This window comes from Alnus glutinosa, chromosome 9 (genome assembly GCF_958979055.1).
Source record: "Alnus glutinosa chromosome 9, dhAlnGlut1.1, whole genome shotgun sequence".
Lineage (NCBI taxonomy): Eukaryota > Viridiplantae > Streptophyta > Magnoliopsida > Fagales > Betulaceae > Alnus > Alnus glutinosa.
Genome location: NC_084894.1, coordinates 13,378,501 through 13,391,883, shown reverse-complemented (window position 1 = coordinate 13,391,883; position 13,383 = coordinate 13,378,501). Strand labels below are relative to the sequence as shown.

Genomic DNA, 13,383 nt, shown 5'->3' with positions numbered 1-13,383 from the left:
TTTCTTCTTTTAACTATCATATCACATATATATAAAAGCCGAGTTCCAACTTAAACTTATGTGAACAAATATTTAAAAAAGTTTTACTTTTTATGGATTAATGATAAAAAGTATGATGTACATGTGTTTAAATTTTGAAATTAAATTATAATGAAGAATCTCGCGCATAGCGCGGGTTATGAGCTAGTTATATATAACTAGAGAGTATAAACTATAGTATATGTATAATGTGAGCAAGTCGTAAATCGAATATACTATATATAACTAATTAACTATAGTATACGTATAGTATATAACTATTATTAACCATGTGTGATATGTTATATATTGTTTATTTATATAGTTATATACTAACTATTTAATGTAGTTATATTGTTATATACTAATTATTAAAAAATTAATAAAAATACTAAATACTATTGTCAAAGTATTAAAATTAATATGTAATACTATATTTATTTAGCTAGTTAACTACTTAACTACGCTTACATAAGAGAGGGGAGGGGGATTCGAACTAGTGACCTCTGCTTCATGAGGCGTGGTCCTAGTCGATTGAGCGGTCTTGGGGACAGTTGCTTAGTAATATTAAGTTAGTATATATTAACCAACTAGTTAATAACTTAATATGTTAGTTAATACTAAGTTACTATATGTTTATACACACATATTATGTGTATTTATGACTTAAGTTAGCGAGCCTTAATCGAGTCTCGTCGAGTGAGTCAGGTATCTATCATTTAATAATCAAGCAAGTTTTTACAGTAACAAGCGGGTTTTTGTAGTTACGAATCGAGTTCGGATCGAGTATAAACGAGTGGATATCGAGCGGATTGTCGAACAAACTAGTTTATTTATAATTCCCCATGTTATTTCAAGTGTTTGACAATCATATGACAACCTACTAAATAACATTTCTCTTTTTGAATGCATTGCCACCCGGATGTAGCCATGTAGACCAGAGGCGGACCAGCGTTGGGGCCAGCAGGGGCCGTGGCCCCTGCTGGCTCCTGAGAAAAAAAAAAAAAAAATTTACAATACCAAGTTCTAAGCTTAATTCAAACTTGGCCCCACCATAATCATCATTACTACCTAATAGATTTTTTTTTTTTTTTTTTTTTTAAGGGACCCACAGCATCAGCATGGTTTTTTAATCTGGAATGCTTACACAGTTACAGTACTTAATCAGTCGCTTCATCAGTCCACAGCCCATCTCACGATTCTCACCTGCTGCCCTGCAGCACATCAAGTAGACAAGCACGCACAGCCCATCTCACCTGCAGACCTGCTGCCCTGCAGCACGCACAGCTCAAGAAATCAAATGATAGAAGAGAAGAGAAAAAAAAAAAAAAAATCTGTAAAAGCTCTTAAACAAAGAACTAAAGAACGAACGAAAAACAAAACAAAAAAAAAGAACGAAACAACGAAAGAACAAACGAACGAACGAAAAAAAAAGAGCCTGCACTGCGCCACTGCTGGTGACTGCTGCTGGGTGAGTACCGTGAGTTTTGTGGCTGTGGACCTGTGGTGGAAAAAAAAGCTGAAGTGAAAGAGTAAAAGTGTGAAACTCAGAAACTTTGAAGTGTGGAAGACTGGAAGTTTAACATTTTTTTGAGGTATTTTTTTTTAGTGTTCAATGAGTATAAAAAACTTTTTTCTCTTTTTTTTAAAAAAAAGGGGTAATTACTTTTTCCCCCCATGAACTACCGGCCAGTGTCATTTTGCCCCCACGAACTACCCCTTCGACCAAAATAGAGCATCCAACTACCAATTTGACACCGTTTGCCCCCTTCCGTCAGTCAGACCCGTTATGTCCGACGGTCAACTGCTCACGTGCATGTCAAGTGCCGTCTACCCCATTTTTATTCCGAAAATGCCCTCCGGTACAGTAGATTAAAGCTTATGAAAAGAAAAAAAGAAAAACAAAACAAAACAATTCAAACTAAGCAACAGAAGCTTCTTTCACGTCATTTTCTTTGGTGTTCCACTTCAACTTCAAAGCAGTAGCCCGCTGAAAGAGTCGTCCTTGAAGAGCTTCAATGTCTTGTTCATGGAAGAGCGAAGCAACATCCGGAGAGCCCATCTGCCGGTGTGGAGTACCTGCACCTTTGAAGACTTCCTTTACCGATGAAAATTTCGGCCGCTTGTTCTACGGTTGTGTGAACTATGAGGTAAGATTTTTTTTTTAATGGATCTGTAAATAATGGGTAGTACCTCTTCTTCGTCTGCTTATTCTCTTATATTTTATAGATAATGGGTAATTTTTTTAGGGTTTGAAAGTTAGATCTTAGATTATTGTCTTAGGATTTTTTTTTATTTTATTTTATTTTATTTTTTTTTTTGTTCCTTGGTTTCCTGTTTTTGGACAATGAGGTGTTTTTTTTTTGCCTGAACTGTTTTGGGGTTATTGTTTTCGGACAATGGGTAACTGAAGACAATGGGTCGTTTTTTCTTTCTTTTGCTCGAGTGGTTTTTGGTTAAATTATCCTGAAATGAGGTATTGGTTATTATTTAGTTGTGTTCGGACAATGATTGCATGATGAATACCTCTTAGATAATTCATGAAATCAGAGCATTAATATCTTTCTTCTCGTCATTTGCTGAGGACTTTAGCAATAATGACACCACTATTTGGCATTGTAAATAATTTCAGTAGCATTATGTTGTATTTGGTTTGGTTAAATGATAAGCAAATTGAAAGCACCACTTTTTGTGATATGCATGTACTGTATCTTAACAAATCGAAAGAGAAGAGGTCAGTGAGCTTAGTCATGTATGTTAGATTTCTATTTTTTTAATTTATAGATATGATCATGCTTAAATTCCAAAAGAGCCAGATTAATATGTACATCATTTCTATATGTATCATAATTGCATTGTATGCTTGTTTCCACATTAATTACCCCTATAATATAATTATGTTAGTAAGTAAAGTGGTATCAACTCTTAATTATACTTGGCCTTCCATTGAACTTTTTTTAACGTTGAAAAACTAACTTTGTTCATGAGACCTCTAATTGAATAGGTTGGTCGGTCTTGCGGATTCTTCCAATGGAAAGATTCTGAAATGTGTGAACATGCTAGACGAGCATTGACTCGTGTGCAACACAGGCACGCTATGCTGAACAAGGAAGTTGTAGAATTGAAGGCCAAGCTAGAGATCAAAGCAATTCGATATGACATGCAAGTGAAAATTGCAAAGACAAATAGCCGAATTTTGGCATTTTCTTGGGTTTTTTTTGTTGTCTTCTTAGCTGTGTTTTGGGGCAACTTGTATGGTGTCAGTCAAGGACATATGTCCTACAAACAGCTACCTTGAAAAATTGTAATGACTAATATGTTTGTAATGATTAGTGTATTTGTAACTTTGAAACCTTGTAACTAGTGTATTCGTAAACTTCGTAATGTGTAGTGTACTTGTAATGTTTGTCTCCCTCTTTTCGAAAATGTAAAAAATGTGTATAATTTCCTGGCATGAAATTTGGTATCATCAAAATAGCTTTTTGACAACCCCAATTTGATTCATTATTCCTTGTACATATGCTAAAATACTGACCTATACTTCCAACATACGAAACTTGAACAAATAGTTTCCTGTACAACTTTGCATTTTGGCATCATCAACATAACATTTTGGTATTTTTGCATAATTTCAAATCAGAAAACATAGCATTGTTCCTGCATATTTTCCTTCAAACCTAAACAAGTTGTTTCCAACAACATCAAACCAACATAGTCCATATTTCCCACTACAACATCAAAAAATTGTTCCTATCAACAACAAACCAAATTGTTTCCAACTACACTGTTTTGGAACCTGAACAAATAGGTTCCAACATACAAATCAGAAAACATAGTATTGTTCCTGCATATTTTCCTTCAAACCTAAACAAGTTGTTTCCAACAACATCAAACCAACATAGTCCATATTTCCCACTACAACATCAAGAAACTGTTCCTATCAACAACAAACGAAACACAGTTTCCAACTACAAACCAACATAGTCGACTATCATATTTCCAACTACAAACCAACATAGTCGACTATCATATTTCCAACAACAGTTTATAAAAACACATCAAGGCTGCCATATTGGTTTTTTCCCTTTGTTTTTAGCTTCCATTCTTCGTATACCCTTCTCCACTGTTGGTACCACCACTCTTGCTGGCTTCCTTACTGGTTCTCGAATGACAACTCCGAGTGCCCTGGCCGGTTCCCGAGTGCATACTGCTGGTTGTGAATCATCACATGTTAGGTCAATAGTGGGTATCTCTTTGTTGGGATCGGGCTCCTTAAATGCTGCCATCAACCTACCAGACCTCCTAATAGGCCTTGCAGCAACAGATTTTGCCTGTGCAACACACTCTTATTAGTAATTCAAAGTCTATTTACATATAAAGTATAGGGTGGAAAGCTGTATTTACTTACAGCTGTGGAATTTGCTCTTTGTGATGCCCGAGTATGCATTGAGGGAGCCATTGTCTTACTCCTTTTCGTTGAAGTAGGCTACATATGTAATATCGTCATTAGAAATAACACATATATATTTGTAATAACAAATGTTACTGATACCTACATCAACAGTAGTAGGTGGAACTCTCTTTTTGGGCTGTGAAACAGGTTGTGCAGCTGTAGATGATTCCGTAGGCTGTGAATCATCAGCAATTGGGTGAGAAGGAATCTGCGACACAAAACAACCAAGGTTAGGAAAATTATTAACAAAGTTGGCAATTGTCTTTTGTTATAAAAAAATAAAAAGTGGTATTTAAGATATATGTACTTACATCATCTAAGTTCAACTCTGTTGCAGTGCTTGGAGTGGACTTCCTCTTCCTCCTAGGGCAAGTCCTAGCATTATGGCCAACTGTCCTGCACTTCGAGCATCTCATGCTTACACCACCCTTCCTCATGCAATGTGGGTTTCTTGGCTCATCTGGACCCCTTCTCCGGAGCTTCTTGGGCCGGCCTGGGGTAGCTCTAATAACGGGTGGGTGAACCTCATCTTGCCCGGTTCTGACCCATTGGTCCTCACTTGGCACTGGGTATATCATTGGGTCATAAGCCATTTTGTAATTCTCAACACTGTAATACGGATGCAGGTACTGTTCAGGTTTGGCAGAATGATATAAAATGGCTGAGATGGCATGTGGGCATGGAATGCCAGTCATATCCCACTGCCTGCACCCACAAACACGGTCCGTCAAGCTAACCACAAATGTGCCATAACTGCACAACACTTCATAGATTCCATCCCCAGCATAAGTTGAAGTACATTCCGCAGCATCCTTTCCACATTGGTCTAACTTTGCCAATATCTTCGGGCACCATTCCCCGACATACTCCCTTATTCCTTGCCTCTTCTTCTGGTATCGCATCATCAACTTCTTCCTAATCATCTCCAGCATGGTAATGATTGGCTTGTCTCGGGCATGGATGATGTACGAGTTGAAGCACTCGCATAAGTTGTTCATGATCAAGTCGCACTTTGGGGTGGTGTCAAAGAAAGCCCTAGCCCAGGTACGGGGGTCAATCTTCTCCAAATAAGCATGGGCAGCTGGACTCAATTTCCTCAGCGCCTCCATTTCCCTTTGATACCCATAAAAATTATATGCAGCAGCTGCTTTCCACAGCTTGTCTTTTAGCACCAATCCTTTGTGCCCATCACCCCTAAAGTTTGCATATAAGTGTCGGATACATATGCGATGCGGTGCACTTGGTAGGACCTCCTCGAAGCTTGGTATCAACCCCTAGGCAAAGAACAATAGAAGACAAATTAAAAATAAATAAAGAGAGATTTGAGTCAATGAAAGTAAATGCACAAGTGAAAATGTATGAAAAGACAATATTTTAATATACCTTCTGTCTGTCAGAAATGAATGTCCACCCAGTACAGCCATTTGGACCAAGGTCCCCCACTAGAGTCTCTAGAAACCAGGACCAACTATCCTTGGTTTCAGCTTCAACCACAGCCAGTGCAATCGGATAAATATTGTCGTTTGGATCTCTTCCCACAGCAACCAACAATTGCCCCCCGAAATGTCCCTTAAGGAAACAGCCGTCAACACCTATCACGGGCCTACAAGCCCTTTTAAAACCCTCCTTGCATGCTGCCAAAGACATATACAACCTTTGAAAAGTAGGTGGGACGTCTAACGTAGGCCTTTCAACTTTCATCAACAGTGTACTCCCTCTATTCATTTGTCTTACTGTTGCACAATAATCCCATAGCCGCTTGTACTGTTCCTTGTGCTTACCTTCTACCTGTTCTTTCGCCTTAACCCTGGCCCTGTACAGTTGTCTAGGAGTAACATCCACATTCCATTTCCTTTTTACATCATCAAAGAGAGCTGCAATTGGATAGTTTGGCTATGTCCTAAATTTGTGGGTCATTCTGTCTGCAATCCATCTAGACGTTACAATCGAAGACTTGTAACATCGTGTACACTGGTGTTTAGGGTTCAGTGACTTAAGCATAAAAGTTCTCTCACCCGTAACCAGTGAACCATAAACTCTCCAAGGACAACCCTTGGGCCTACTCTTACAAACTCCAATAACCCGATCCCCATCATTTTTTGTGAACACAACATCCTTACCCCTAAACAAATTGTATTCTCTCACAGCTTTCCTGAATTGAGCAGCAGATTCAAATGACATGCCAACATCCAAATGTGGGTCTTCCATGTCCACATCCTGAAACTGGGAAACCCTAGTAACACACTTAGGCCAACTACTCGCCTCATACTCCTCATCACTTTTAGGGGGAGTTATGAGGATATCACTTCTAGCTAAGTTAGAGGATACCTCATCCTCTTCCTCATCATCCAACATAGTAGCCGAACCACTTAAACCACCAACATCAGCTGCCTTTTCATGGCTACCCTCCCCATGACCACCATCCTCCTCATCAGTATCACCCTCATCATCAAAATGAGGACTATAATCATCATCACGTTTTGAACCACCAGCTTCTGGTTCATCAGCCCCATCCCATGCATCGTCATCGTCACTCATCAATGCATGCCAGTATGGATCATTTACAACCTTCAACCTCCTTTCCTCATTACCACTTTCCACAATATCTTCACCCTTACCCTCACCCTCATTTGCCCCTACTTCAGCACCAGCATCTGCAAAAGACACCGTGTACAGTAATACAAGTGTATGGCCTAATAAGACATCGGCCATTCTGGAGACATCCTCATCAGATGTTAATAAAACCAACCCATCATCTAATTCTCTTCCGGGTATTCGATAGTACACCAGGTCACCTGGTTCGTATCCAAATTTTCCAGCTACTCTTTCGATCTCAAAAAAAGACAAACAATCTAGGTCATACGACTCTTCATACAACCCTATTTGCCCTCCAACATAGGTGCATTTGTATCGCCGATCAAACCGGCCCCCGTAATGAACCCTAAAAATGACATCGTTGTTTGCCATTGTTCAAGTGATAGGATTGATTGACACTGCACATAAAACATACAAACACTGAATTGAGTTTTAAATTTTAAATTTTATTTCGAAAACTTAGAAGTTTATAGGTCATAAACTTTTTAACAAAGAGTTTCACGGTCACTTCTGAACAATGAAGTCAAACTACTTTGTTGATTAGTGACTTGAAATTATTCGGAAAATAGTACTTTCTCTAATGCCAAGTGAAGCCACAAGAACACACACACATACACTTCAGTGAAGGCAAATATTTGCATGTATGATCCTATATGCCTATGCCTAGTGCTTGTGTTGGATGAGCCTGAGGGGATTTGCGTTTACTTGGTTTTTCAAGGCATATGAGTCTTTGTCTTGTGTTTTCCTCAACTTACTGCATTTGGTACAAATAGAATGCTTATTATGTTTTTGTTGAATTTTCAGATTTTGAACAGTGTCGCTCCTTTAAAGAACTCTCTCTCTCTCTCTCTCTCTCTCTATATATATATATATATATATATATATATTATTTGGTTTATGCTGAGGCTTGCTAATATCTTATTTGAACTGGATAAACATGGTAATGTCTTCCTGTTCAATTTAAATGCAGTTTTGATTTTGAAGTTCATGAGTGCTAGATTGTCCATTTAAGAATTTGCATATTTGTTGCTCTTTCAGGCACATGAATTGTTGAAGAAAAAGAACCTTGGTAAAAAAGAAGGTTGGGCTGTTGTAGATAGTTATATTTACAGTAGTTTCTCCAATGCATGAAATTTTATGCTTTGGCTGTTGTAGATGATCAATTATTTTAACCAACACTGAATTTGGTTTGGTTTTCTTTAGCCATTCCTCGGCATTCATTTATTTGTTGGTTGGCTTGTAGGGATGCTTTAGTCACTAAGTAGAAGATGGTTTTGATAATGCGATTTTAAAACTTTATGTTTTCTGAATGTTTTCTATTGATAAATTTTTTCTAAGAAAATTTGAAAATATAACGAGACTCTTGAGTATTGTGATGCACCCTAAGATGCACCCTAAGATGCACCCTAAGATGCGCTAAATCAAATATGTAATGTATGAAATACCAAAGTAAATTAAATGATAAATAAAGTATGATGATCGTTGCCCTGTCAAGATTGATAGGGCAGAGCCTATTTTCACATATTTTTATAACAGTATTTATTAATTCAATTAATTCAAAAGTATATATAAACCCTACATATGAAATTATTTTACATTTTACATAAATTGTAATTTGTAGAGTCAAATGATTAATATCTTTAGTTATATTTCAATAATTCGGATGTACTAGATGAAGTTCCCGGAGGTTTTCTGGTTTTGATATTTGATTCTGGTGTTTGTGGTTGCTGCAGTGTTTGTTTTCTGTTCTGTTGTTTTGGTTGTGTGTAGTAGCTTGTTGCTTTATTAGTTGTGTTTCGTTGAGGAGTAGTGCAGGAGTGCTTCCAGTCTTCACTGGAGTGTTTGTTGGATGTTGAGATTGTGCTTTATAAAGTTTTTATTCATCGAAAAAAAAAAACCTTAAACAATTTCAAAACACACACAACAAACAAATGGGGAACAAAGGGGACCACTTCAGGGGAAAATTGGTGAACTTTAACACACAAAGGGGAACAAAGTAACAAAGGGGGCCACTTCCGAACAAAAAAAAAAAAAAAAGAACCACTGACCGACAAAGGGCCGACCACTGCGGGACCACTTAAGGCAAAGAGGAAACCCTAAACAAATAAAACCAAATCCCAAGTAGCAAATCTATCGGGTACTACCAACAAATAACAACAAAAAGAAATCAACAATAACAAAGCAACAGGTCATTGATCAGAGACAATGAAAACAAACAAATTAAATAAAAAGTACTTACAATTCCGAAAATCTCCAACAAACAGAGTTACTTGTAGCAGATTGGTAGTTGTTATAGGCTGATTTTGATGTTTGAAGATTGCATGAGGATTGAGTTCTAGGGTTTTCAGTGTTCAAAGTGAAGTGTGGTTTGAATCCGAAAATAGTGAAGTGTGCGGCGCAGATTAGGGTAGAATGAAACAAAATTCAAGGGCATTTGAGGTATTCCACGCTAATAAGGGTATTCTCGCCTTTAATCGTACCGGAGGGCATTTTCGGAATAAAAATGGGGTAGACGGCACTTGACATGCACGTGAGCAGTTGACCGTCGGACATAACGGGTCTGACTGACGGAAGGGGGCAAACGGTGTCAAATTGGTAGTTGGATGCTCTATTTTGGTCGAAGGGGTAGTTCGTGGGGGCAAAATGACACTGGCCGGTAGTTCATGGGGGGAAAAGGTAATTACCCCTAAAAAAAATGTTAGTTTTGAGGTTTGGCTGATTTGCAGGTGTTGAAGTCTTGAAGAGCATAAGAAGGAAGAGGACAAGAGATTTTTCATTATTTTTGGGCATTGCTTCTCTATTATACTTGTGCTGATCTTGTGACTTTTGTCTACAAGGTAATTTCTCTATTCAAATTTTCAGAATATTTTTTGATTTTGGGTTATATATGAAATTATCAATGATGTTAGTTTTGAAGTTTTTAGTTTTTCATATTATTATTTTTAGTTTAGTGTTATATAGACTCTTGTTTTTTTTTGCTTTTTTTTTTTTTTTAGTTTGTATGATTCAATGATTGTTACTTATTAGATTCTGATAATTTTTTCTTTTTTGTTTTGTTTTGTTTGATAGTTTGATTGTATCTTATGGGGTTGTAATTTAATTTGAAAAATTTAGGTTCATCAAGCATGTCAAAGTTTAAAACTATCGAGTCATTCTTCAAAAGAAAAGAAGTTGATGTTCCAGAAAGTAATCCACCATTGAATTTTAATACTGAAACTTCAAATCTCAAAGAACGTCCTCTTAAATCTCAAAGGATTGAAGTTGAAGAACATCCTTATGAATCTGTAATTGTGGAAGCTCAAGAGATTCCTTTTAAATCCTCCACGCTTAATGTTAACGAAGTTGATGGTTTTTCTATAGAACGGGATCCAGGAAAACGTCCTCCGATGTGGGACTATCCAGTCAATCGACGTGATGAAATAAGAATGGCTTATTTGAAAGCACGTCCATATCAAATTTTGCGTCGAGACTATCCATTTTCTGGACCTGAAAATCATCCCCGTCGTTTTCAAGCTTCATGGTTTACACAATTTTCATCTTGGCTTGAGTATTCTCCTACTACGGATGCCGCATATTGTCTCCCATGTTATCTTTTTACAATGAAACCAGTTGGACGTCATGGATGGGATGTATTTATCACCAAGGGATTTAGAAATTGGAAAAAGGTTCACGATGGAAAGAAATGTGCCTTTTTGACTCATATTGGAGAGGATCCTTGTTCACCCCATAATAATGCTGTGAAATATTGTGAGGATTTAAAACAACAATCACAGCATATCGATAAATTATTGAATGCACAAAGTACTGAGCAAATTCAAAATAATCGATTACGTGTAAAAACTTCTATTGATGTTGTTCGGTGGCTTGCATTTCAAGGATGTGCTTTTAGAGGTCATGATGAGACTCCTGATTCAAAAAATCGAGGTAATTTTCTTGAGATGATTAAAATTTTAGCATCATATAATGAAAAAGTTGCAACAGTTGTTTTGGAAAATGCTCCTAAATCTGCAAAGTATACTTCTCATAGAATTCAAAAGGAGATTTTGCAAGTCATGGCAAGTAAAGTGCGAGATAAAATTCGTGAAGATATTGGAGACTCTAAATTTTGTATTATTGTTGATGAAGCACGAGATGAGTCTAAAAGAGAACAAATGGCTATTGTTTTGAGATTTGTTGACAAATATGGTTTTATACAAGAGCGCTTCTTTGATCTTGTTCATGTTAAAGATACATCGGCATTGACTCTCAAGAATAAAATATCTGATGTTCTTTCTCATCATGGACTTGACATTCAAAATATTCGTGGACAAGGATATGATGGTGCTAGCAATATGCGTGGTGAATGGAAAGGATTGCAGGCATTATTTATTAATGATTGTCCTTATGCATACTATGTTCATTGTTTTGCTCACCGATTGCAATTAGCATTAGTTGCTGCATCTAGAGAAGTGGTTTCTGTTCATGAGTTCTTCACAAATTTGAATTTCATTATCAATATGGTTGGTGCTTCATGTAAACGTCACGATCAACTACAAGCTGCTCAAGCAGAAAAAATTGCACATATGCGAGCTATTGGTGATCTTGAAACTGGAAAAGGAGCTAACCAAATTGGCACTTTGAAACGAGCTGGTGATACTCGTTGGGGTTCTCATTATAATTCTATTTGCAGCCTAATAAGTATGTTTGATGCTACTTGTTCAGTGCTTGAATTAATTAGAAGAGAAGGAGCTAATTACTCTCAACGGGGAGATGCTAATGCTGCTTATAAAATGATTACATCATTCGAATTCATTTTTATTTTACATTTGATGAAGGAAATTATGGGTATCACTGATGTTCTTTGTAAAGCTTTGCAGCAAAAATCTCAAGACATTTTGAATGCTATTAATTCAGTTTCTACTGCAAAAAAGCTTATCCAAAAGCTGAGAGATGATGATTGGGAGAAATTGCTTGAGAGCGTTGTCTCTTTCTCCAAGAAATTTGAAATTGACATCCCAGACTTGAGTGCTCGTTATATTGAAGGTCGAGGTCGTAATCAACGGAATCACATTACAGTGGAGCATCATTATCATTTTGACATATTCAATGCTGCTATAGACTTTCAACTGCAAGAGCTTAATTGTAGGTTTGGTGAAAGGGCAGTCAGACTTTTGACACTTAGCTCAACTTTGGATCCAAAGGATGGTTATAATTCATTTAAAATTGATGATATATGTAGTCTTGCAGAGGTGTATTATCCTCTTGATTTTTCTGAGCAGGAGAAAATTAATTTGGGATTCCAGTTGAAGTATTTTGAGCTTGATGTGCATAATGATTTGAAGTTGCAAAATTTGTCTTCTGTTGCAGAATTATGTCAAGGATTGGTAGAGACAGGAAAATCAAAGACATACCATCTTATTGATAGATTGATTCGTCTTGTTTTGACTCTTCCAGTGTCTACAGCGACTACCGAACGAGCATTCTCAGCTATGAAAATTGTTAAAACAAGACTTCGCAACAAAATGGAAGATGAATTTCTTGCAAATAGTTTAGTTGTGTATATTGAAAGGGAAATTGCTGAGAGCTTCAATTTAAATTCGATACTTGATGATTTTGTTTCTCTAAAAGGACGTAAACTAGGTTTTTGAACACTTTATATTTCTGTCTTTTTGTACTAGTGCCAACATGTTTTTGTTGCTAATATATTAATTTTGGCACAGATTATAATGAATTTTTATAATGTACTTTTGTGATACATATTGTGTGACAAATTATTCAATTTCTATTTTAAATTATATTTATTGGCCCCTGCAATGTCAGTTACCTGGGTCCGCCACTGATGTAGACAGAGAGAGCGAGGGCTCGATTTGTGATCTTCTAACATTGATTACGACTCATGAGTGCTTAAGAAGAGAAATGAAACAAAGTAGAAAGCTTAAGAATATCACCTTAGACGCATAAATGTTATTAGGATGAGAGAGTGTAATGCTTGTTGTACACAAAGTGTGTCAAGCAAATATATATATATATATATATATATAAAATGAATACAAAGGAGTTGTGTACACACTTTGTTTTTGCTTCGATTGTAACAAAAGATTCCCCTTTTATGTGAAAAAAGCCCGTGTCAATAATTATGATTTTACGTATGGGCAATTCCTCACTATCTTGTTCATTTGCAACAAAATATTTTCTTTGTGCGGCGAAAAAAAAAAAACATACTTTTTTGGAGATATACTATTTCACCAATCGAGTCACAGGTCTCTAACATATTCATACCTTACGATTTTCCACAAAGTGGTGACGAAAGGTATAACTTGTACAAATCTTTCCGCGAT

The 13,383-nt window shown here is 36.7% G+C and overlaps 3 protein-coding genes across 3 annotated transcripts; 2 read left to right on the top strand and 1 right to left on the bottom strand.

Annotated features, from left to right (window-relative positions):
• Window positions 1–1,709: 1,709 nt before the first annotated feature.
• LOC133877197 (uncharacterized) lies at window positions 1,710–3,371 on the top strand. The gene is made up of 2 exons (XM_062315450.1): window positions 1,710–2,168; window positions 3,023–3,371. The coding sequence occupies exons 1-2, from the start codon at window positions 2,037–2,039 to the stop codon at window positions 3,314–3,316; spliced, it is 426 nt and encodes a 141-aa protein (XP_062171434.1). The 5' UTR covers window positions 1,710–2,036; the 3' UTR covers window positions 3,317–3,371.
• Window positions 3,372–4,076: 705 nt separating this feature from the next.
• LOC133876784 (uncharacterized) lies at window positions 4,077–7,183 on the bottom strand. Its single transcript, XM_062315031.1, has 6 exons — window positions 6,487–7,183; window positions 5,855–6,345; window positions 4,783–5,745; window positions 4,575–4,679; window positions 4,427–4,504; window positions 4,077–4,349 (listed from the first exon to the last, which is right to left on the bottom strand). The coding sequence occupies exons 1-6, from the start codon at window positions 7,181–7,183 to the stop codon at window positions 4,077–4,079; spliced, it is 2,607 nt and encodes an 868-aa protein (XP_062171015.1).
• A 3,008-nt stretch (window positions 7,184–10,191) lies between these two features.
• On the top strand, window positions 10,192–12,693 carry LOC133876783 (uncharacterized). The gene has a single exon (XM_062315030.1). It carries the CDS (start codon window positions 10,192–10,194, stop codon window positions 12,691–12,693), a length of 2,502 nt encoding a protein of 833 aa, XP_062171014.1.
• The last annotated feature ends 690 nt before the right edge of the window (window positions 12,694–13,383 follow it).

Excerpts from the sequence above, each read along its gene's own strand:
- LOC133876784 (XM_062315031.1), bottom strand. The coding sequence starts at position 7,183 with ATGGCCGATGTCTTATTAGGCCATACACTTGTATTACTGTACACGGTG. Across the intron at positions 5,746-5,854 it reads TCATTTCTGACAGACAGAAG|GGGTTGATACCAAGCTTCGA; the intron begins GTATATTAAAAT and ends TTCTTTGCCTAG. Across the intron at positions 4,350-4,426 it reads AAAGAGCAAATTCCACAGCT|GCAAAATCTGTTGCTGCAAG; the intron begins GTAAGTAAATAC and ends TGTGTTGCACAG.
- LOC133877197 (XM_062315450.1), top strand. The coding sequence starts at position 2,037 with ATGTCTTGTTCATGGAAGAGCGAAGCAACATCCGGAGAGCCCATCTGC. Across the intron at positions 2,169-3,022 it reads ACGGTTGTGTGAACTATGAG|GTTGGTCGGTCTTGCGGATT; the intron begins GTAAGATTTTTT and ends CTAATTGAATAG.
- LOC133876783 (XM_062315030.1), top strand. The coding sequence starts at position 10,192 with ATGTCAAAGTTTAAAACTATCGAGTCATTCTTCAAAAGAAAAGAAGTT.